Raw genomic sequence first — 22,274 nt, 5'->3', positions numbered from 1 at the left:
ACACTAGCGAAGAAACACGGAGGAAAGACGAAGATAGCACAAATGACCTCAAGTCCCATTGCATGCGGAATGCCACCGTCCCAATCCCCCATTAACTGCAATTAAGTTGAGCCACCTCCCCACGACCCTTCGTGTGGGTGCAAAATGGCGAGCCAATGGCTCGTCGCCACCAGTTGCTCACCATTGGCCGGGCACGTTCCTTCTTAGGAGGCCCATTGAACTTCATTTCATGGTTCGAAAGCCTTTTATGTAAGGACACGTGGCGTGGCGTAAAAGCAAAGGTTAATATTAAAAAACAACAAAACGAGTGTGGGGATTTTTGAGAGCCGTTGGATGGAGGAGGGGTGGGGGAATCGGACGTTGGGAAGGATCTCTTTTAAGATTGAGGTGTTTAAGGGGCAAAGAACGAGCGCTTCGAGCTGGACATAGTTTTCTGGGCTCTGAGATCTGGATCCTCGCCATGACGGCCGATACCGCTGCAGAGCTTGCTTCCTACCTCGAACAACAACGAATTCAGGTACACCTCTCAGTTTTTGCCTTTCTATCCTGCCTTCCGGAACGTTTGCCCTAGATTTTCCGGAACATTTGAGTGCTACCCCAAGGTTTTGCTTTTTCCTTTCTCTGGCCTTCGCACCGCATCTTACCCTGGTTTTTTTAGAGAAGATAATCTTATATGCTGTAGGCTCACTTCGTTGGTTATAGGTTCCTACCTCGTAAACTGAGCCCCGTGCACCTATTCTAATAGTCTACGTGAACCTGGCTTTCCATTAATTTAATCCTTCTATATTTTTTAATGCGAGATCCAACATTTTTATCGCACAGCTGTAGCGATGCTCATGTACTCCAAATATATATGCAGCATTGTGATCTTTACTATAGATTAATATAATTGCATTTCACGGCTCATTAGTATATTAGATAGGTGCTTTTCATTCAGCTATGCCAAATAATGGTCTATGATTTATCACATTGTAATTCATTACTTGCATCCATACATGGTCATTGAGAAAGAAAATATTGCAGATTTCATATCCTACGTGCACATGAAAAGCGACTTTGTGGACTTGAGATAATTGCTGATTGAGAAGTGATGGTTTGCATTTTTCTTGAAAATTCTGAGCTCACAAGTCCCAATATGCCACGATAGGGCTGTATCACAAATCACGGTTCATAAAGTGAACACAAATATACTTGAGGAGATCATGAATTTTGGCTCATAAAACCCATGCATATAAGTGTAACCCTACATACAAGTGCAATTAAACAGCTGGACGATGTTATCTTCCTATATGGCTCTAGCATTAATCAAGTTTGAAGAAAATTGCTCCTAAGAATGAGTTCGGGTCCTTATTGTAGTATATATTTGAACGTATGTACATTGTAGGCATGTCCGTAACAGACATAGATACATATGTATATCTGCACATACATATAAATCCATGCGTTGAAGTGTGAGGTGGACGTGATCTAATTATTTGTATAGCGTGCTCCATGTCGGGAGCCCTCATTCGCTGCCACCAGGACAATTCATTTGTTTCGGTTGAAGCCAATTTTTCACTGTATGGTATGGAGTAGAAAAACAAAAAACCGGGAACCCTGTTTTCCTGCTTTGCCTAGCGAGTCTGGCAATATGAAACTGGTGGTTGGACGTGGTGGTTTGAGAATCATGAGATTGGAGATAACAAATGCAAGTCTAAACATCCACAATGAAGCTAGTAAGCAGGGTCCCATGCACTTGGTCTGATGATGCATGTGTATTTTGCTATATTACTGGCAACAGAAAAGTGCCACCAGGATATGTATCACTATTTTAGTCTGGCAGGATGGTTGGAGTTGGTGATCGATTTGATGAGGACCTTGATCCCAGCAGTTATTTGTATTCTCAAATTCTGGAGTTGTGGGCTTCCAGGCTCAAAGTATTCTAAATGCCATAAAGGAGTCCATCTGTACTCGATGTCTTATAAGGATCTTCATATAATAAGTTTCAACCCAATGGGTTATTCCTTGTTGTTTATTCCTCTCTAGCTGTCTTTAGGGTTGATCTAGTGCATTTAAGCATCCTGCAACTAACCATTATTCAAGCGATTCCTGTAAGCAACCATTGTGTTCTGGTGTAATTTCTTTCCGGGAAGGGAAATTGTATTGTCATCCTCCAAATTTGGTCTTTATATGCAAATCGACATTTGATTCTGTGATACCCTTGTCTATTGATTAATTTCAAGTCTGGGCTGTTTTTAAACAGCTTCTCGCAATATTTTCTATATGTTTGTAATGTAGGTATCCAGAACTGCTGGGGCATATGCTTACATGTTTCCCAAATGTACAAGTAGCTCAATTCAGAATCCGTGTCTTTGCTACTCAATCTTTGGTTGTCTTCACCATGACTAACCTAGTTGGCCTTTTTTTAAAGAAGGATTGAAACATTGTTTTTAGTATAAATCTGAGAAGCGGAAAGTGTGGGTTGTTATTTTTTCCCAGTCAGATGATCCATTGATTGAAGATGAGAAGGATGAAGACGACGACGATGATGATGACGAGGATGATGATGATGGTCCAGAACTTGAAGAGGCTCAGGCTGATGGTACATACATTTCATTATTATCGATTTCCATGCTTTGTCAAATTAGACTCTAGCACCACCCTTCTCTAATTTTGTTCTTATGAATTCCCTTGACATTTGTAATGGCATGGAGTACTAATGAAAGCAATCTCCACTTTTTTAAAATGTAGGAGAGGATGGCATTGGTGCAAATGGGAAGTCAAAGCAAAGTCGCAGTGAGAAGAAGAGTAGGAAAGCAATGCAAAAGCTTGGCATGAAGCCTGTCACTGGTGTTACGAGAGTGACAATTAAGAAGAGTAAAAATGTCAGTCAGTCATCTGGGTTTTTGCTCATGTTCCATGCTGCATTTATCCTCCTCCAAACTTCCAAGTGGTTTAGTTCAGCTCATGAGGACGTATTTCACATCCAGAATGTGCAACTGACTGAACTTCTTGATGCAGATTTTGTTTGTAATATCAAAGCCAGATGTTTTCAAGAGCCCTGCATCAGATACTTACATTGTGTTTGGAGAGGCCAAGATTGAAGACTTGAGCTCTCAGCTTCAAACACAGGCGGCTGAACAGTTTAAGGCACCAGATCTTGGACATGTAGATTCAAAAGCTGAAGCCTCAGGAGCCTTGGAAGCTGAAGAAGAGGAGGAGGTGGATGAGACTGGTGTAGAGGCCAAAGACATTGAACTCGTAATGACACAAGCTGGGGTATCTAGAGCCAAAGCTGTGGCTGCTTTGAAGTCAACTGATGGAGATATCGTTGGTGCTATTATGGAGCTTACTGCTTGAGTGGTGGGGGGACTGCTTCTCATCTGTCTCCCAATTTCAGCCTCACTCTGCCAGTCTTTTTACTCCTAAGGCAGCAGTCTACTACTTGTCAAGGTATGAATATTAACAGAAGTGCCGGGTTTTTCCTTTTGTGGTAGCATGACACGTATGCCAATACCTGTCCTGCTGGGAAGTGTTGAAGGTTTTATCTTTTCAAATATGAAGTAACCAAATATAAAGTAAGCTTGCTCTGAACAGTAGTAAATTAAGCCCCAAACCCATCAAGTAAGGAGTCTGGCACCCTCTCTGCACCTTCTCTCTCTCTATCTCTCTCACTCACACACACACACACACACACACACACACACACACACATGCAGGCAGATACTTTTTTTTTGGGGGTCCTGAATTGTTCTAATTTCCTTGAGCTCTATATAAAGCTTGGCTGCTTTTGTCTAGCTTAGCTCTTCTCATCTGGGCAACCTGGGTACTATTGTTTTAGGTAAATAAACCTGTGGTTTTCTCTTGTTGAAAGTACTGATTGATTTTTGAGACATGCTTTGCTTTGTTAATTCTTCAGGAAAATTTCAACTGCATGTAGCGCAAAGGTAAATAAACGCAATGTAAAATTCAACAAATTTGCAGAAAGTTCTGGCTCATAGCTGTTCTGAGAAGCACGAGGCACTACTTCCCTCCATTTCTCTATCGCACCTACAGATTCTAGCCATTTCTATAACTAGCCTTGTTTGATCTTCATTTGGTGCAGGCCATGTTATAAATGTTACTAGGTCTGGTTGGATCGTTGAGGTTCTAGGAGATGGGATTTGTAAATGCATACATAAGCTCTAGTCACTCCAGATATTCATTTCATCTTTTCCAGTTTGAAGGCCAGATCGAGATGTTGTGAACTTGCAAAATACCTATGCGAAACCTTACTTAAACGTGAGGCAATCAATTGCCTTTACATGACAAATGATGGTTTACCGAAAGATGTAATGGATCTAGGCATGAAGGACCAATTGGGACTGGGTATGATCATTGTTTTGAAAGTGCATCCAGTCTTGAATGGAGTAATGGGATCTTCTTTTGTACAAGCCACAGATTTAAATGAAGTCAATTGCAATGATTTTCCAAGTTTGTAAACAAAATTGACATTTAAGAAAAGGGAGGTCTATACATACCCGAACAATGTGCCTTGCGTCATTTAAACCGCACTAACCTAGGCCCTGGTCTTCTGGGGGCCCTCTCTTGGCATTGTCAAGCGGGGAAAACAGATCCTCTGTGCAGCCAGCAAAATAGGGTAGAGGGGCAGTGAGGGAGGGGGTGATACATTGTTATTAGGACATGCAGTCCGTCATGTGCGAGTATGTGTTAAGGTAGCATGTTTCGTTGGCCAAAAAAGCTGGAACATGGATGGTCTTAGCTTATTGCGTATTTAGCACCTTTGTGTTGTAGTGGATTTCCCAAGTTAGAGAAGGGCGCTTGAACTTTAGCTCTCACTCTATTTTGTAAACCTAGGATCAGAGGGAGTTGGGACGTGGGTGAATGAAGCTGCCTGAAGAGCTTACAAACTGTTTGTGGGGAGATGAGGTAGGTTTAGCCATGGAAGTGGATTGAACTGTTTGGAGGCATCAGAATTTACTTGGGTGGAGGATGTAGTAGCAAAGCTAAGGAGAATGTTAAGAAGGTAGGTTTAGCTATAGAAGTGGAGTGATCAGGACATTACTATTTTTTACCTTGATGGATGATCTCGAAGTTCAAAAGGGGATCTGAGGAAATGGGAGGGAAAAGGTATGGGGGGGGAAGGAGCAAGGGATTTGGGACTGTTAATGCTACCTTCATGCACCCTGTTCGTGATGTGTTGCATATGCACACGCCCACATGTATTATGTTGCTTGCATGCGAGATTAAACCCCCATAGTAAAGCTAGATTGCATTGATGGTGCTTATGTGTTCTAACGATGCACAAACCTATAGAGTTGGTGTTTTTGTGCATGATTGGGTTTTGGCTTACCGTGAATGGTTTTAGCCATCTCTAGTGATAGGAGGCTTTGGGTTGCTTGCCTAGATTCTACTTGGGAGCTTCGTAGTTCCAACCAAATTACCTTTTATTTAGCTCAAGCTATAGAGCTTGCTAATTGAAGTTTTTGGTTCAGGTAGCTTCTCATTTAGAGTTCCTCATTTAGAGTTTGCAACTTTTGAAGTGTCATTTCAAAGAGGGGTGTGTGTGCGTGCGTGTGTTTGTGAGAGAGAGAGAGAGAGAGAGGTATTAATGTTTGCAGAAGACCTCACGGGTGTATGAGTCAAAACACAAACACTAAAAAGTGACTTACTACATTTGGATAACCAAAGGATTGGGGGAGTGCACCAAGCTAGCTTCTGTCGAGTTTTTATAGGGCATAACTAAATTCTAATACTATCATAAGGTGGCCTTTATAACATCAGTTTAAGATCGGACATCACCTATCAAATGCCCTAGCACCTTTCAAAGTACTACAAATTCCCTAGCCTCATTGTTGAGGATTAGGTCACTTGAGCCTTAACCCAATGTAATGTGCTTTTTGTGTTAAGATAGTATGCTCTTAGATTGCATCATCTCAGCAAAAGATATAGCAATTGATCTAGTTAGGGCGGTGGTCATTTAGTTGGCAAACAAAGCATAGCACTTATTTAAAATCAAGAAATTCATATGATTTTTGGAAAATTTAAGATATAATCCTAGTTATAAGCTTTAGGATTGCCCTTGATTGAAGGCTTCAAAAAGGTGTTAATGTGTTTGGTTTGAGTTGGTTGGTTATAGCCATGCGGAGCTGGGCATGGCTAGCTTTTACCTTCATAGTGGTTGACATGGGCCACTATGTCTACAATATCATTTTAGCCATCTTGGTGGTTGATGTATGCCACTTTTGTGCATGTAGTGTTTTTGTTCCGCATCACTAACTAGCATGGCGATTGGAATAAATGCAAGAATTAACGTGGCCATAGCAGTGTTTAACTTGTCCATGCAAGTTATTCCAGCAAGCGTGGTTGGTGGTTTGCATGGTCTTATGTCCACCAACCACCTTGTTCATGGCGTCAAAGGTGCATGAGTTATGCCACATGTAGGTACCAACATGGTGTGTGGCTTGCTACTGCCACATACTAGATTTGATGATGCTAACAGTAGTGCAATATAGGAGTATAACAAAATGGAAGCTGGTAAAAGTTTTGTTGTGGTGAGAAATGAGGCCCTACCTTTCATGCGACAAAAAAAACCGTGAGCATGCTCACTATTCCTTATCATCATGACTTGCTCACTAATTTTCGTGTCCGCCAACTGGCTATTCCTGATCATGCATTGACCCTTGTTAAATGAAAGACGGTTGAGTTTTAGATGCTATTGCTTATAGATAGGCTCTCCTTAGAGTCTCTGTTATCCCTCGGATTAGGCTAATATGGAGCCACAGGTCTAAGTGCAGTCATCGAGTGCTGGCCTCAGAAGCGGTTGAGTCTTGATTGAGCACCATTTTGTAGTGGAGGTGCAGAAGATTGTAGCGGCACCACCAATCAATAGATGTGGATTGACGCATGGACCACGTCTACACATAGAAGGTAGTTAAGTTAGCTAGATGTTATGGTTGAAATAGGCAGAGAAGGGAATAAGAGAGCGTTCTTGCATTTGACTTGAGTTGCTAGGATAGAGAGCTTCTCTTGTCATCATATGATTCTCTTGCGATAGCTAACCGCGAGCTTTGAGTGTGAATGTTACCATCTGTTCTAATACCCAAGCACGCCATCCTTGGGCATATCCACCGAGCATAGCACCAGGTTGGGTTAACACCGAGCACCTTTTTTGAGTCACGGGTGAGGGAACCAAATCGTCATCACCATTTTGGCGATCTTGCTGGGGAAGGGTCAATTGAATTGAAAGTTGACGAGTTGTCAGTTCATGAGATTTAGAGAACCAAGTTAGTAAGCTCAGTGTCATGGGTAAGTAAGGCTCAGTGACGAAGTCAAATAGTTACTAGGAATCGTGGGCTACTATAGGAAATTTCTCTGAGTAACTCCAAATGAAATGTCATAGTGTGGTGATGTGTTTGAAGGTGGGATACACAAAGGATTTAGACTACTTGGATATCTTCTGCCTTAGTTGATGGTTGAGACATGCTTGAAAAGAAGAAGAAGAAGGTAAACGGCCATGCGTGAAGAGTTCTCGAGCCAAAGGAATTGGTTGCATCTTACCATGAGAATTGAAGCGGTCTTAAAATCGGAACTGTTCGCCCGAAGGTGGCTGGCAGAAGCAACAATTGTCCAACATAAGTGACAAGCACGAGGAGAGAGACTCAGCTACACTACCCCTGGGGTGGAAGTTGATTACTATGCAAAGCTAGAAGGATGGAATGGTGGTGTTGGGCTGAGGTGTCCTAGAAGATTGGTAGATGAAGGTCTGTCTTGGCAAGTGCAGTTCGAGCACTCATCTCCAGAGAGTTTGGATTTCGAGTGGATGGCCATTTCCTCGGTGGAACATCAAAGTGAACGAGAAGACTAACTCAGAGAATGAAGAGAGCGTCTTCGACAGTACTCGGCTATCATTCCAGTGGAATTACATCGAGAGGAATTACTCGGCTATCATTCTAGAGGAATTACATCAAGAGGAATTACATCGAGAGGAATTACTAGGCTATCATTTCAGAGGAATTACATCGAGAGAGATATGAAAGCAAAAGACCAGCTACAATTGATGGTCAAAGAAACAACCAATGGAAAGAGCGGCGTGCTTCTGATGGAGAGAGATGTCACTGAAGACCTGAGGTGAACGTGGAGCAACTAAGGCAATTTGCTCGAGTTCCTCTCATAGCAGATAGAAATTCTACTTGGCTTGTAGACATACATCGAATCGTACCTCTAAGGCCTGAGGATAGCACCAACTGAATGAGGGAGAATCTACAACGGCCTCATACGCATGAAGGCAAGAATGACAGATGGAAGGCTAGTGACTCGGTCCTTCCGAGTGGAAGACCTACCTACTCTGGTTATGCAGTAGGGAAGTCTAAGTCCAACGCCAACATTAAGGAAAAATTTCAAAACTACAAAGGCACAGATGATGAAGACCAATAAAGTCACTTGCAGGGTTTCTTGCGAGTCTGTCACATCAATGGTTCAACACAGTCTGTCCCAGACTTTGTGCTTGGAATGCAAGCTCGCATCAATCAAGTCCATCCAAGACTTGCACAAGCCAGAGATAGTCAATCCGACTAGAACTTGTGAATAATTGTTCGACTGAGTTGTCGCTTTGGAGAAGAGTGAAGGCTCGAAGAACAAGGCAAATAAGAAAGGTGCTGACAATGACATTGAGGAGACGCCAGCAAAGAAAGACAAGCGCAAAACTGAGCTCAAGAAAGCCTTAAAAGAATTGGGCATTTGAGGTAAGCCAGGTAGCAATGAGTATTGGTATAAGAAGTGTTCTAGAGGTGGACATGTGGAAGACGAATGCAAGACTAAGAATTCCAATAGGCTTGTACCAAGTTTGATCCTGATGAGTCCGAATATTGGTTCAATGGTAACACTCGCCAAGTATCAGCAAACAAAGTGGCGACTGATGCTCGGCCACCAAGCGGTAAGCCACCATGTCCTAAGCAAAAGACAATGGTAAGAATGGTAAGGAGAAAACCGATCCATCTAAGATGAAGTGCTTTTGTTGTGGGAAGAATCATCCACGTTCTGACGTTCTAATATGGGCTGAACATTTGAAGTTTCTCAACACTAACATGGAAAGAAAAGAAGTGGATCTAGAATGCTGAGCAATTGTAGTCGAGCTGCCAGATGAAGTTGATGTCCGAGTGGTCACTCGGTTGAAAGGATTAGTAGCAACCCCGCTGAAGACACATGCTTAAAGACATCAATTGGAAGGCTCAAAAGGAGTTGGCAGCCAAAATTGCAAGTGAGTTAAAAGGGAATGCTCCAGCAGTGGAGATACCCGAGCAGGCTCAATAGCCTATTACTGAGCAAGGGGAATCCTCAAAATCTGAGACAAATGCAACAAAACCGAGTGCTACACAAGAACCTAGCGCAGAGCTAGTCCAAGCATTGGAAATATTTAAGAACATGCAGGTCAGTTTGACATTTGCCGTGTTAATCCAAGTAGCTCGGTACTGTTGGGATTTCTTTGTTCACTGGATCAATGAATCATCCGAGCAACCGAAGGAGATACAATCTCTAGCCACTATACATGTGATTGATACTCTAGTATTGATGAGGAAGTGCCAATAATCACCATCAAGGTTAAGAAACAAACCATAACGGGAGTAATAGTGGACGATGGTTCTAGAGTGAACATTATTTTTAAAGAAATTGCTCAGAGACTGAAGTTCAAGTCATATAAGCCATCATATTTTCGAGTGCGCATGGAATATCAACGACCAGTTGACCCAAAATGTATGTTACAGGATATCATTTCTGTAGGCATAATTTATTATACAGTTAGCTTCACTGTGATTGCCATTGAGCAACATGCCTATCCTATACTGTTGGGATGACCTTGCCTGAAAAGTGCAAAAGTACTCCATGATTGGCCAAAGATTGATGGAGTTACAAATCCTACCTATCGGTGAGATTGACATTTACCAAATGGTTGTAGACACAGAGGTTGAAAGATGAGCAGATTGCTAAGCAAAAAGATCTCTTCTTGAGTAACTTCATTGAAGATATTAAAGGGGAACTAGAGAGAGCTGAGATGCCAGTGACTATCACTAGACTCGATACTGAACAGTTAGTGCTAGAGCCAGCACAAGAGATAAATATGAGAACAATAATTATTTTTCAGATATATGGAGTTACACAAATCTATGAGGAGTTCCTCTTGAGTTATGTCAACACAAGATACCTTTGGTGCCAGATGCCAACATGATTCGATTACAAAGGTACGGAATGAATCCTAACTATGCCAAATAGGTAAAATCCAAATTAGATCAACTCTTGCATGCTGGGTTTATCTATGGCATTGATTGTAGTGATTGGCTATTTACTATTGTGGTTGTGCCTAAGAAAAATGTTCATGTAATTTCTCAATATGGCATAAGAACCGAGCCAGGTAAGATCAAAGCTATACAACAGATGCCTGAGCCTCAGAATCTAACTCAATTGTGTTCTTTGTGGGGTTTATCAACTTCTATTGATGGAGTTGCGAGAGAGAGCTGTCTGCAAAATATTATCGTGCAAAATATTATGTGTGCTTGAGGAGTTGCCTTCGCAATGTTGTCTCTCTTGGAATGCATTGAAAGCCTCTCTCTCTCTCTCTCTCTCTCTCTCTCTCTCTCTCTCTCTCTCTCTCTCTCTCTCTTCTCTCTCTCTCTCTCAGAGCCTATTTTGAATGCATGCAACACAAGGGTGGCCCTTTGGATGCAGTGATCTGTGGGTGTGCCTTGAAAGAGAAAGAGAGAAGGAGAGAGTGATGGAAGTAGTGAGGAAAGGAGAGAGACAAAGAGTGATGGAAGCATTTGCAGAGCCCGTGGCCATATGCTGGCTATAGCCAGCACACATTGCCATGCAAGCAACCACATTAGCTACCACATAGGTAGCCAAGTTGGCTGTCACATAGGTAGTCATGATAGTAGACAATGAGTACATAAAAAGAGGGAACAAACTTGGTGACATTTCAAAGTAAATTCAAGCTGTCCAGGACAAGCAAAAAAAGCTTGTAGGAGACAGGATTGAACATCTAAAATGGAATTGACTTGAGACATTCTTCGCCCAAGATCAAATTCATTGACAGATCACCTCAATCCCCAGAGCTTTGTAAAACAAATCCTATCACCTATTACTCTCCACTTACGCTCTCCACTTACGCAGTAGTTCATCTGAAATTTTTCTTGAAATATTGAGATTTATAAATATAAAACTTAAAATCGAAGGCACTCTAGAATCTGCGATCAAACTTTTGCTTTCCAATGCCTCAACCAAGGTTTGCATTAATGGTGAGATGTCCGCGCCTTTCCCATTGAGAAGATCCATTAGGCAAGGCTGCCCTATTGCCCCTCTCCTCTATGCTATAGTAGCAATTGACGCTTTGGGTTGGTTGCTCATTAAAAAAACTTATAAGGGAACAATCAAAGGAATTGAGTTGCCTACTGGAAAGTAGATGGTTATGCAACAATTCGACGACACTAATCTTATGCCTAGAAAACCACTCGTGATGTGAGTGAAGCTATGGAATGTTTGGAAACGTATTGTCTAGCCTCAGGCTCTCTCATTAATCATAACAAAACATGATATTGCACTCTTACTGGAAACTTGAAAGCCACAAGTTGAAATCACTTGGGTTGTCAACTGATCCATAAAGGCACTGTGTTTAGACTGCTCAACATACACATGGGCTTCCAAGTGTCCATGAAGGAATGATGGGATTGGGTGCTAAATAGGTTCAGCGCTCAATTGGAAAAGTGGAGAGGATTTCAAGCAAATCTAGCGGGAAGACGAATGGTTCTCAACCATTGCTTGTACCCCATTACCATTTTCTACCTATCTTGTTGGCATCCAAGTCAGGCTGGTTTGGACAAGCTTATATCCAAATGCAAATCTTTTATGTGGGGAGGAACTAACAAAATTCAGCCCAAGTCCCATGTCTTTCATGGATTGCATTAGGAGATCCTAGTCAAAGCTTTATCAAAATCTATTTTGATGAAGCAAATATCTTGACTCAACTCCCTAGAATGTTCACAACCTTCCCAGATATTTACAATAGCCTCCAGGAGGTACCTCCCTTTTATGAAACCCTTCTATTCCTACAAAATCCATCTTGTGCTGAATTCTTAGTGCTAAAGCTTTGGCAAAGATTTTGTAGCTACAATTAAGCATAGTTAGGGGTCTCCAGTTATATATATATATATATATATATATGTTCTTGTCCATGTTTGTGACTTACTGATATTGTGATAAATTTTTTCCATTTTAGCATTTGTTGCTTAGAAATGCTCATTTGCAAGAGACTAAAATGAAATTGTTTAGTCTACACAAGTAGTTGTAGCTTCTACTTGAATGAAAAGAGAGTGTGGACTACTTTTTGATTAGCCTTCTACTTTAGTACCATTTTCACATGAAGGATATCTTCATTACTATCACCTGTGATGATCGAATCATCAACATAAATGACAAGCAGCATAATCCCTTTCTCTGTTTTTCTCACATAGAGTGAGAAATCTGCCTTGGAAATCTGAAAGCCAATAGTGACAAGATACTGTCCTATCTTGTCAGACCATGCTCTAGGTGCTTGCTTCAAGCCATACAAGGCTTTCTTCAACCTGTAAACAAACTCAGGATGAATAGCATGAACATAACCTATTGGATGCTCCATAAAGACCTCTTCTTGCAAATCACCATGCAAGAAGGCATTCTTTACATCCATTTGATGTAAAGACCATCGCTTTGATGCAGCCATAGCAATGACTGCTCTTACAGTTGCCATCCTTGCAACCGGACTGAATGTTTCTTCATAATCAATGCCATATGTCTGTGCATACCCCTTGACAACTAATCTTGCCTTGTATCTATTCATAGAACCATCTGCATTGTGTTTGATCTTATAAACCCACTTACAGCCAATTGCATTCTTGTTTTTAGGCAAAAGCACCAATTCCTAGGTAGCATTGGCTTCCAAGACATCCACTTCTTCATCCATGGCTTTCTCCCATTTTTCATTTCCCATGGCTTGCTCAAAAGAAGTGGGTTTTGGTTCCTGTATCACTTTGACCATATAGGCATAGTGAATGGCTGTAAATCCATCATATTTCAGCCTATCCACTGGATACCTAGCTCTGGTAGACCTGTGCAAAATAGGCTCACTTCTAGGTGCTCTTAAAACATCCCTGGTCTTCCTTACTCCAGGTGTAACAATAGAAGGAATACCCAACTCATCATCAATGCTTTGTTCTGAGCCACTGGATTCACCATCCACATAAAAGTGACCTGCATTCACATCAAACATGGGCTGATCTACCTTCTCTTTTCCTTTTCGTGATACCTGCATACCACTATCTGCATTGCTTTGAGGAGATTCTCCTGATCTCAATCTGCCTATCCATGGCGAAGTATGTGAACCACTGCTAGAGGACACTGCAGGTCCACTGATATTTTGTGACTGCTGCATTGAATTTTGTGCAACATTACCATTTTGTGCATCTACATCAATCATCACATTTACTGGTTTATACCAGCTACTCATCTCATCAAAAACAACATCTCTGCTCATTGTAAACTTACGAGTAGAAGGGTTATAGCATCTATACCCTTTTTGCTGCAGAGAATAACCAATAAAGATGCACTTCTCAGCTTTTGGATCCACCAACTTGGACCTCAACTCATCTTGCACATGAACATAGGCAATGCAACAAAAAATTTTCAACTGAGAAATGTCTGGTTTCCTACCAGTATATATCTCCTCTGGCGTCATGCCATGTATTGCTGCAGTGGGAGTCCTGTTCATTATTTAAACTACTGTAGAACTGCTTTAGCCCAATAATAATCTGGTAGATCTTTCTCATTTAGCATGGCCCGAGATACCTCTCCAATATGCCTATTTTTCCTTTCTGCAAGTCCATTTTGCTATGGGGTATGACTGCATGAATATTGCTGCTTTTTGCCATGCTCGTGCAGGAACCTTGCAAACTCATTTAAGAGGTACTGTCCCCCTCCATTTGACCTTAGGCATTTTATTTGTAGGCCTGTTTCTTTTTCAACCATAGCTTTAAAAGCTTTGAAGTGCCCAAACACTTCACTTTTCTTTTTCATAAAATACACCCAAACTTTTCTACTGAAGTCATCAATAAAAGTGACAAAATAGTGACAGCCTCCAATAGATGCAGCTTTATTAGTCCACACATCAGAGTGGATTAATTCCAATGGCTTTTTACTCTCTTGAACATGCCTAGGAAATGGTTTCCTTGCCTATTTTCCAAATTGATAGGCTTCACAAACCTTATGCATTTCTGCAACCTTGAATTTAGGCAATCCTGCAACAATATTTTGGGCTTGCATTGATTTAAGTCGCTGTATATTAACATGACCAATACGTTTATGCTAGATATCAATATGTGCAACTACACCGGTCCCATGTGCAAACATTGCTGCAATCAATTCAGGCATGTCCACATCCAATGTAAACATCCTGCCCTTCTTCTTTCCTTTTGCTATCAAGCGACCGTTATTTTTCATATCCTCAACAAAGCATCCATGAGGATTAAATCTTACCTGCAAGCCCTGCTCAACCATTTGACCAATAGTCAGACAGCTATTTCTTTTTCCCATCTTGCATAGACAAAGGAATTTTACCAATCTGCACAATAGGATGTGCAGTATCATCACCAGTCTCCACAAATCCTAGTTTTTCCATTTTCCTTGCATCCTGCATCCATTTTGCATGACTTGCCATGTGGTTTGAGGCACCTGAGTCAAACATACCACACATCATTTCGTTCTTCTGCACTTGTCACAGAATTGGTCATATGCTGCACCATAAATAGATGCTCATTTCTGTCATCACCCTGTCTACTAGAAGATGCATAATTGCCTTGCTGCAATTTTCCATTCATGATGTCATTTTGGTTTTTGTAGCAGTCCTTAGCCATATGACCCATTTTACCACAGTAGTAGCATTCAACATTGCTGTTTGCATTTTGGCCTCTCTACCATCCACCACGGCCTCTTTGGCTCTCCCTGCCTCTAGAGTTACCATGTCCTCCTGCATAGGATTGGTTTCCTTGAGTTTGCTGCATATTTTGATTTCTACCACGGCTTGCAAATCGACCTCCTCTACCTCTGCCTCTACCTCTTCCAGCATTTGAGTAGAAGACAGTTTCTTTTGAAGTTCCTCCTGAAGAAGATGCACCCCCATTTTTGTGCTCTTCAGAAATTAGAAGAGCAAACAACTCTTCAAAATCAGGAAATTTTTCACGGACGGCAATGGATGTCCGGAATTGTGCATAATCCTTTCCTAGACCATTCAAGGTCACAGAATCTAGATCATCATCTTCCACTGGCGGCCCAATGGAAGCAAGTGCATCTGCAATTTTCTTTACCTTCATGTGGTAGTCATTAATGCTCAAATTTTCTCTCTGCACATTGTGCAACTCCTGTTTGAGCTGCATTTTCCTGGCTTGCGTATTTGTGCTGTACATTTTTGCCAAAGTATCCCATGCCTCCTTTGGCGTACTTGCATCCTGAATATGCACAATCATAGAATCCCAAATACTGATAGACAGCCAATACATAACTTTCCTGGCTCTCTCATGCCATCCTTTAAATGCCTGCATTTCCTGTTGATTGGGAACATTAGGAAGAACTGGTTTTCCTTCATTTCCTGTAATGAACTCCTAATAGCCTTTTCCCATAAGGAAATTCGTCATTCTAAACTTCCATGCCTAGAAGTTGTTCTTGTCAAGCTTTTTTGTGACAATTTGTGAAAGAGAATCAGACGCCATTACAGAACACTGCAAAATATTCTGTCACTGCAAAAAACACAGCTTTTGCCTCACACGGGCAGATCTGCAAAACTGACGAAAGTGGTATTTGACCACACAGTCACTTCCTAGTGACGATTTTGCATCAACAGGCAACAAGCATGATTTTGCAACTCCCAATATCTCTGCACATAGGCATACGATGCAATTTCTGCGGTAACTTTTCATCGACCAGCCGAGCAGTGGTCGTACAGTAAAAATAGGGCCTTTTTCTTAGTGCCTGCGAAGAACTTTCGCCTTCAAAACGGGCCCCGAAATGGCCTCGAATCAGAAAAATAAAGTCACCCTGTAGCATATACTGCCCTCTTGCCACACCGCGAAGGGTGTCTCAATCTGAGACAGTGCACTCTTGCACTTTTGGCTGTGCTACCTACAGAGATTTGCTCCCAAACTCGAAATATGAAAGCAACACTGGTCCTCTTACCAGGACACCACGAACTTGGTTTGCTTTCTTGAGCTCCTTACCACGAACAAGGCTTTGATACCATGTGAAGATAGTGGGAGAGAGGGAAGGAGTCTCACTTGTAGCTTTCTCACATGCACAATGGGGGAATACCCACAAAGGTGGAGGCTGAAAACAGTTTTCCTCTTCGTAGTTGTGAAATCCAAAAGAACTCAAGTACAAAGAAATAGAAGAACCCTATATGTGGGTCTCAAAACCAAACTCAACTAACTAAGGTGGCATACTAACTAAGCCACGAACTAGAGTAGATAAGGATAGATGTCATCCAGCTATTATTCGTGGGCGGTGTACCAACCACATCTGCAGCTAACAAGTCGGTGACATAAATGCACAACGGTCACCCTGGCATATCGTGGGTGGAGCTCGATATCTCAACACTTTACATTAGATGGATGTAAAGAATGCCTTCTTGCATGGTGATTTGCAAGAAGAGGTCTTTATGGAGCAGCCAGTAGGTTATGTTCATGCTATTCATCCTGAGTTTGTTTGCAGGGTTGAAGAAAGCCTTGTATGGCTTGAAGCAAGCACCTAGAGCATGGTCTGACAAGATAGGACAGTATCTTGTCACTATTGGCTTTCAGATTTCCAAGGCAGATTTCTCACTCTATGTGAGAAAAACAGAGAAAGGGATTATGCTGCTTGTCATTTATGTTGATGATTTAATCATCACAGGTGATAGTGATGAAGATATCCTTCATGTGAAAATGCTATTGAAGCAGAAGTTTGAGATGAAGGATTTGGGAGAGCTGCGTTATTTCTTGGGCATTGAGGTGATTAGATCACCAAGTGGGATACAGCTCTTGCAGAGGTAGTATGGATTGGACATGCTATCCAAATATGGGATGACAGGCTGTAAGCCTATTTCAATTCCTTTGGAGCAAAATGTGAAGCTGAGCATAGATGCAGGTGAGCTTTTGGAAGACCCTACTATGTACAGACGCATAGTAGGAAGTTTGATTTATATGACTATTACCAGGCTTGCTGCAGATGCAGTTGGTACACCGCCCATGAATAATAGCTGGATGATAGCTATCCTTATTTACTCTAGTTTGTGGCTCAGTTAGTATGCCACCTTAGTTAGTTGAGTTTGGTTTGAGACCCACATATAGGGTTCTTCTATTTCTTTGTACTAGAGTTCTTTTGGCTTTCACAACTAAGAAGAGGAAAACTGTTTTCAGCCTCCACCTGTGTGTGTATTCCCCCATTGTGTATGTGAGAAAGCCGCAAGTGAGACTCCTTCCCTCTCTCCCACTATCTTCACAATAGGCACAATATCTTTCCTCCATTCTGAGTACCACAGATGTGGCTATAAAGGATAGTCCCATTATGCTAATTTCCTATCCTCTTAGTATGCCAAGACATTATATTCTTCTTTAATCAGCCATTCTGAATTGAAATGGGGTTGGTGCAAGATCATTGCAACAAAATTTTTTAAATAGATCCTCAGAGAGGATCTTTATCCATGATCCTCCATCTACCAATACGTCTGGTATCCTTTGCCTTTTATAAATCCACATCTATGAGTGGGACTTGGTAATCCACATCTTCAATGGTGGATTTGTAAATGTTTGGTGTTTCGTCTTGATCTTCACTCTATGGAAGATATTTTGTTTGAGAAATGTCCTTAGAATGCAAACTTTGACATAATTGGTTCTTGAATGCTGGAAGATTTAGAAGTTGATCCAATGTGATCTGAACTTTGGAGTACCAAAGCTCTTTAAAGAAGAGTGTAGGGCCTTTATGTTCATATTTTGCCTTTTGCTGCATCTGACTTATGTTCTTCAATGTGTTGTCTGCAACCCTTTGGTGTCCGTCAGCTTGACCTGGGCACCTCTGTTTTTCTACTCTGCTCAGCCCGAGCTTCTTCTGACCAGGATATCAATTTTTTCTTTGGGAATATATTCTAGGTTGGAAGAAGTTTGTCCTGCTGTGTGTGTATATGGAACCCTATTAGGTTATTGAATGCTACTTTGCTACATTGTATGATCTATATTTTGATGTCAGATGCTTTTAGTCAGAACTGTCGAACTATGTCCCTAGTTGTCTGAGATCGATCTTAGCCTTACCCTTGTTTTGGAGCTATGATGTTCTTTCATCTATTGTTGCATTACTCTCAAGTACTTTTTGTAGAGCATTATTTTGGACTTGTGCTTGATTGGGCCAACTCATTGGCTTTGCCGTCTCTCTTAGTGCATCTCCAAGTCTAGGTATTGGCTTTATATCTCTGGATCTTGTGACTGCTAGTGCCTGTATATTCCTCTGATTTTTTGATTTTTTTGATCATAATCCTCATTGATAGAAGCCAAGTACACCATATGAACACCTGGTGGTGGCTACTGCTGAATTTGGTTACCTCTTGCATTATAATTGATTATAGGTATTCCTCTTTCTCCTCTATGTTTGCATGAAAGATCACATTGAGGTCTTTGTCTATGGCCTTCCATGCCACATTATGTGCATGCTTGATCTTGGTTTTGTCCTTGTTGAGTTCCCCAATTTTGTTGATTGGGTCTGTTAGTGCTGCATTATGGAATCTTTATTGTCCTTGCTTGCCTACTGAAACCTGATTAGCTATGCCACCACGGGTGGGGCGTGATTGTTTGAATTTTGAACATGAGGAGGAACTCTCCCCCTATAACTTGGATTACACCAGCGTCTCTCTTTCTCATGATTGTCCTTCCCACAAAGTTCACAAGCAACTTTACGTGGGGGTGGGGCTAGGGGTGGGGGTGTTTTTAAAGTTTCGAATTGCTTTTTAATAATTTGCTCTAACTTAGAGAGCTTGTGTATCTTCTTTTTGGCTTTTGATTTCTCTCTATTCTTGGTTTGTTTTTTCTTTTTCTTTGAGTGCCCTTCTTCTTCATTCTCTTCATCTGATGTATAATCTTCTGTATCATCACTATCCTCGTCTTCTACATCAGTGTCTGTCTCTATTTTAGAGTCTATGTTAGAGTCAGAATGTCTTTTCTTCTCTTGTTTTTTAGACCTTGACTTTGTGCCTAGTCTTCTTTCTACTCTTTGTGCTACATCAACCATGTTGTTGGTCATTTGCTCCTGCAAGCTAGTCTCGGCTAGCTACTACTATCCTCAACTCCTTGTTTAGTCCTTTATAGAAATAATCTCCCAACTGCTCATTAGGGGGTTGTCAATTTTTTGTCAGTATTCAATTCAGATTTCTAAACATTTGAGCATAGTCTACAACTAAGATATGCTTTTGCTTCATATTCTGAAGCTTCTTGAGTATGTCTTGTAGAGCTTTTTCTTTATGAAAACTGATTAAAAATGCAGTTTTCAATTCATCATAAGTTGCAAAATGAGCTACACCATTTTGCATAAGCCAAATCATTACCTTACCATTAAAAGTTGCTACAAACTGCTCTTTCTTGGTGATGTCCGGAAGTTGTCCAAATTTGCTTGCCCACCTTGTTTAAAATTGTCCGACATGACTATCTGGATCTTGCCCTTTCTTGCTTGTGACTTTGGTTGACTTTACCAAAGGATTCTACATTCTTGGTTGGCATTGTAGTTGTCTTTGAACTTGAGCTTGTAATTTCTTTTTTGGAGGTGGAGGCAATGGATTGAAGTTGAGTTTTCTTTGAGCCTAAACAAATAGGCATGCCGCAAAATTTATTGCAATACTCCTTTTGAGCAATTATTCATTAGGTGATTGCACCATCAATTTTCTAAGTTCAATTTGAACCTCACTTATTTCTTTGCTATGCACAGAATTATCAGAAGAGCTTGCTCCACTGGGTGTATAGTCGGGGTTGTTGAAAATGTCATCTTGATCTTACGTTTGTGTGCCCATTTCCAATCTAGCATGATTTCTTGTAAAATAGGCATAGCCAATTCGGTGAGGTGACATTTTCTCCTTAAAGTTGTTCAACATGGACCAGGATACTTGCCATGTAAAAAAGGAATGGAGAATTGCAGTCATTGGCTACTACTGTCGGGTTGCTTATAGTGTGTGAAGACTTTGACCGCAATGTCGCTTGTCAATCCGTGTATTGTACTTTTCTTACCAAATAGTTGTTCGCTATTGGTGTTTGTAAATGAGGGATGTTATCAAGTTGTTGCAAGCTTGTATGGTCTGAATGGAGTCGGATTACAATCTACTTCCTATTGAATGCTCAATCCGAGACACAGCTTGGTAGAGACCTCACTCACTCACAATGTGTTCACTTGTCCAGAGTGTTGTGGTGGCTATCTAGCTGGTTCTTATCATCGCGAGAAAGTTGCTTATAGAAGTCATGAAGGATTTCTGAAAGTGGTCCTTCAAGCAATCTCCGAATGATGTCACTCACTGAATTAGCTTGTATGTCATCTTGTGCTTTGCTAAAAGTCATCTTTGCAACAATACATTGTTGTTGTTTTGATTTTCTTGGGAGTTGCTGCCTTTTCTAGTCAATTTGTGTTATAGTCATTGTAGGTCATACGGTTTTCACTCTTGTGTAGATTTGCTATGTAGCAACAATCAACAGTCAGAGATTAAACACAGTAGAGGATCGCTAATAGTATTACTGGTGTCTCCAAAAGACTAAAAAACACCTACACACATCCACTCCTGAGAATGGGAATGCCAAGGTTGGACTTAAATCTGACTAATGTCAGAAAAGAAAGAGACAGTACAAAGCATACAAATAGCTGAGACAATCATTTGTAGAGTAGAATTATTGCGTATAGTTTGTATTATAACAGATAGCAACAACTCTCTCCATGCAAGAGGTGATGACCAACTTATAACAACATCCGATGGTATTCCGACCTCAATCGAATGATAGCCAGAAAATAGACATAGTCCCAAAAATGATGTGGTGGATAAGGCCACTACTACATGTTGTTAGGGACAGTTATAATTGTCCCTACAGTTAGAAAAGTATCCACTACTTGCTATTGTGACCCCCCCTTACTAGAGTTCTACTAACCCTCCTTGGTTGAGGTCCACGTGGGTGGAGTCTTCATTCTCAACAAGAAGTAAAGTCCTTGCACGCACAAGAGCAAGCTCAAGACACTATTAACAATGGCTAGGAAAAAAGGCATAGAAAAGAAGAAGAAAATAAGTGCACCAAGATGCTCTACAAATAGCTTGATGATCTTGTGGGGGTCACTCACAAATATGTAAGGGTAACACGTGGGTTCAATGGAAGGGATTTTCAAAATCCTTTTTTTGCACACTTTTTACATACAAAAGGGTACCATTTAAATGGGGTGCTCATAGATTGGATAGAAAAAGGATATGTTTTATTCATGAAAAATTCATAGATAAGGGACTTTGAAATTAGTCCTTGAATGCACATGATACAGGGGATTTACATATAGTGAACCCCTCGAGTTGATGACGTTAGAATGGATGGGGACAAATCAAATTCAGAACTAGCATCGATGAAAAAATTTCCTAAAGATTAGAGAGTTGACAAGGAGGCTTTTTACCAATGGCTATGCAACATGCAAGATGCATTGAACATCGATAAAGACAAAATGATAGAGCAACTGGAAAGGGAGAATGTAGAAACTAGAGCATTGATGTAAGAGCTACAAGAGAGCTTCAAGTCAAGGAAGAATGAAGATCGGGTAGAGAGAAGCCATGGTGGACAAGACAAATAGAATATGAAATTTTGGTAGGATTTGTACGATTGAAAATTATTCTAGGGCTTTGCACGAGCTTTCCATGGCTCTTCAAAGTTTTGAAGAGCTATCCTCCATCCTAAACTAAAACCCAACATAGAGTGGATCTCTGGAAAGAGGCCTACAATGAAGCTATTAGACAATTTTGCCAGGTTCAATGGCAGTTGATAGAATTATATAGAGCTATTTTGCAATGAGTGTGCATCAAGTAGAGGTGCTGCAAGAGAACATTTGCACCCTCAGGATGAGGTAGAAAGGAATCAAGAGACAACTTCATGATGCATAGGGTCAAACTGTGGTATTAATAGCTACAATAGTTAAAATGGATGACTATCCTCTTCAAATGTGGTAGGGTAAAACGTGCATGGTATGTTGTCTGC

At 41.0% G+C, this 22,274-nt stretch overlaps 1 protein-coding gene across 1 annotated transcript; it reads left to right on the top strand.

Moving 5' to 3' along the window:
• Positions 1-392: 392 nt before the first annotated feature.
• On the top strand, positions 393-3,787 carry LOC147880469 (nascent polypeptide-associated complex subunit alpha-like protein 3). Its single transcript, XM_087370960.1, has 4 exons — positions 393-517; positions 2,479-2,581; positions 2,731-2,864; positions 3,001-3,787. The coding sequence occupies exons 1-4, from the start codon at positions 461-463 to the stop codon at positions 3,337-3,339; spliced, it is 633 nt and encodes a 210-aa protein (XP_087227086.1). The 5' UTR covers positions 393-460; the 3' UTR covers positions 3,340-3,787.
• Positions 3,788-22,274: the final 18,487 nt, after the last annotated feature.

This window comes from Dipteris shenzhenensis, chromosome 32, assembly GCF_047967505.1.
Source record: "Dipteris shenzhenensis isolate YYH24624 ecotype China chromosome 32, Dip_SZ_1.0, whole genome shotgun sequence".
In the NCBI taxonomy this organism is placed as follows: domain Eukaryota; kingdom Viridiplantae; phylum Streptophyta; class Polypodiopsida; order Gleicheniales; family Dipteridaceae; genus Dipteris; species Dipteris shenzhenensis.
The sequence above is the reverse complement of the archived record's forward strand: the minus strand, read 5'-3'. Positions and strand labels throughout refer to the sequence as shown.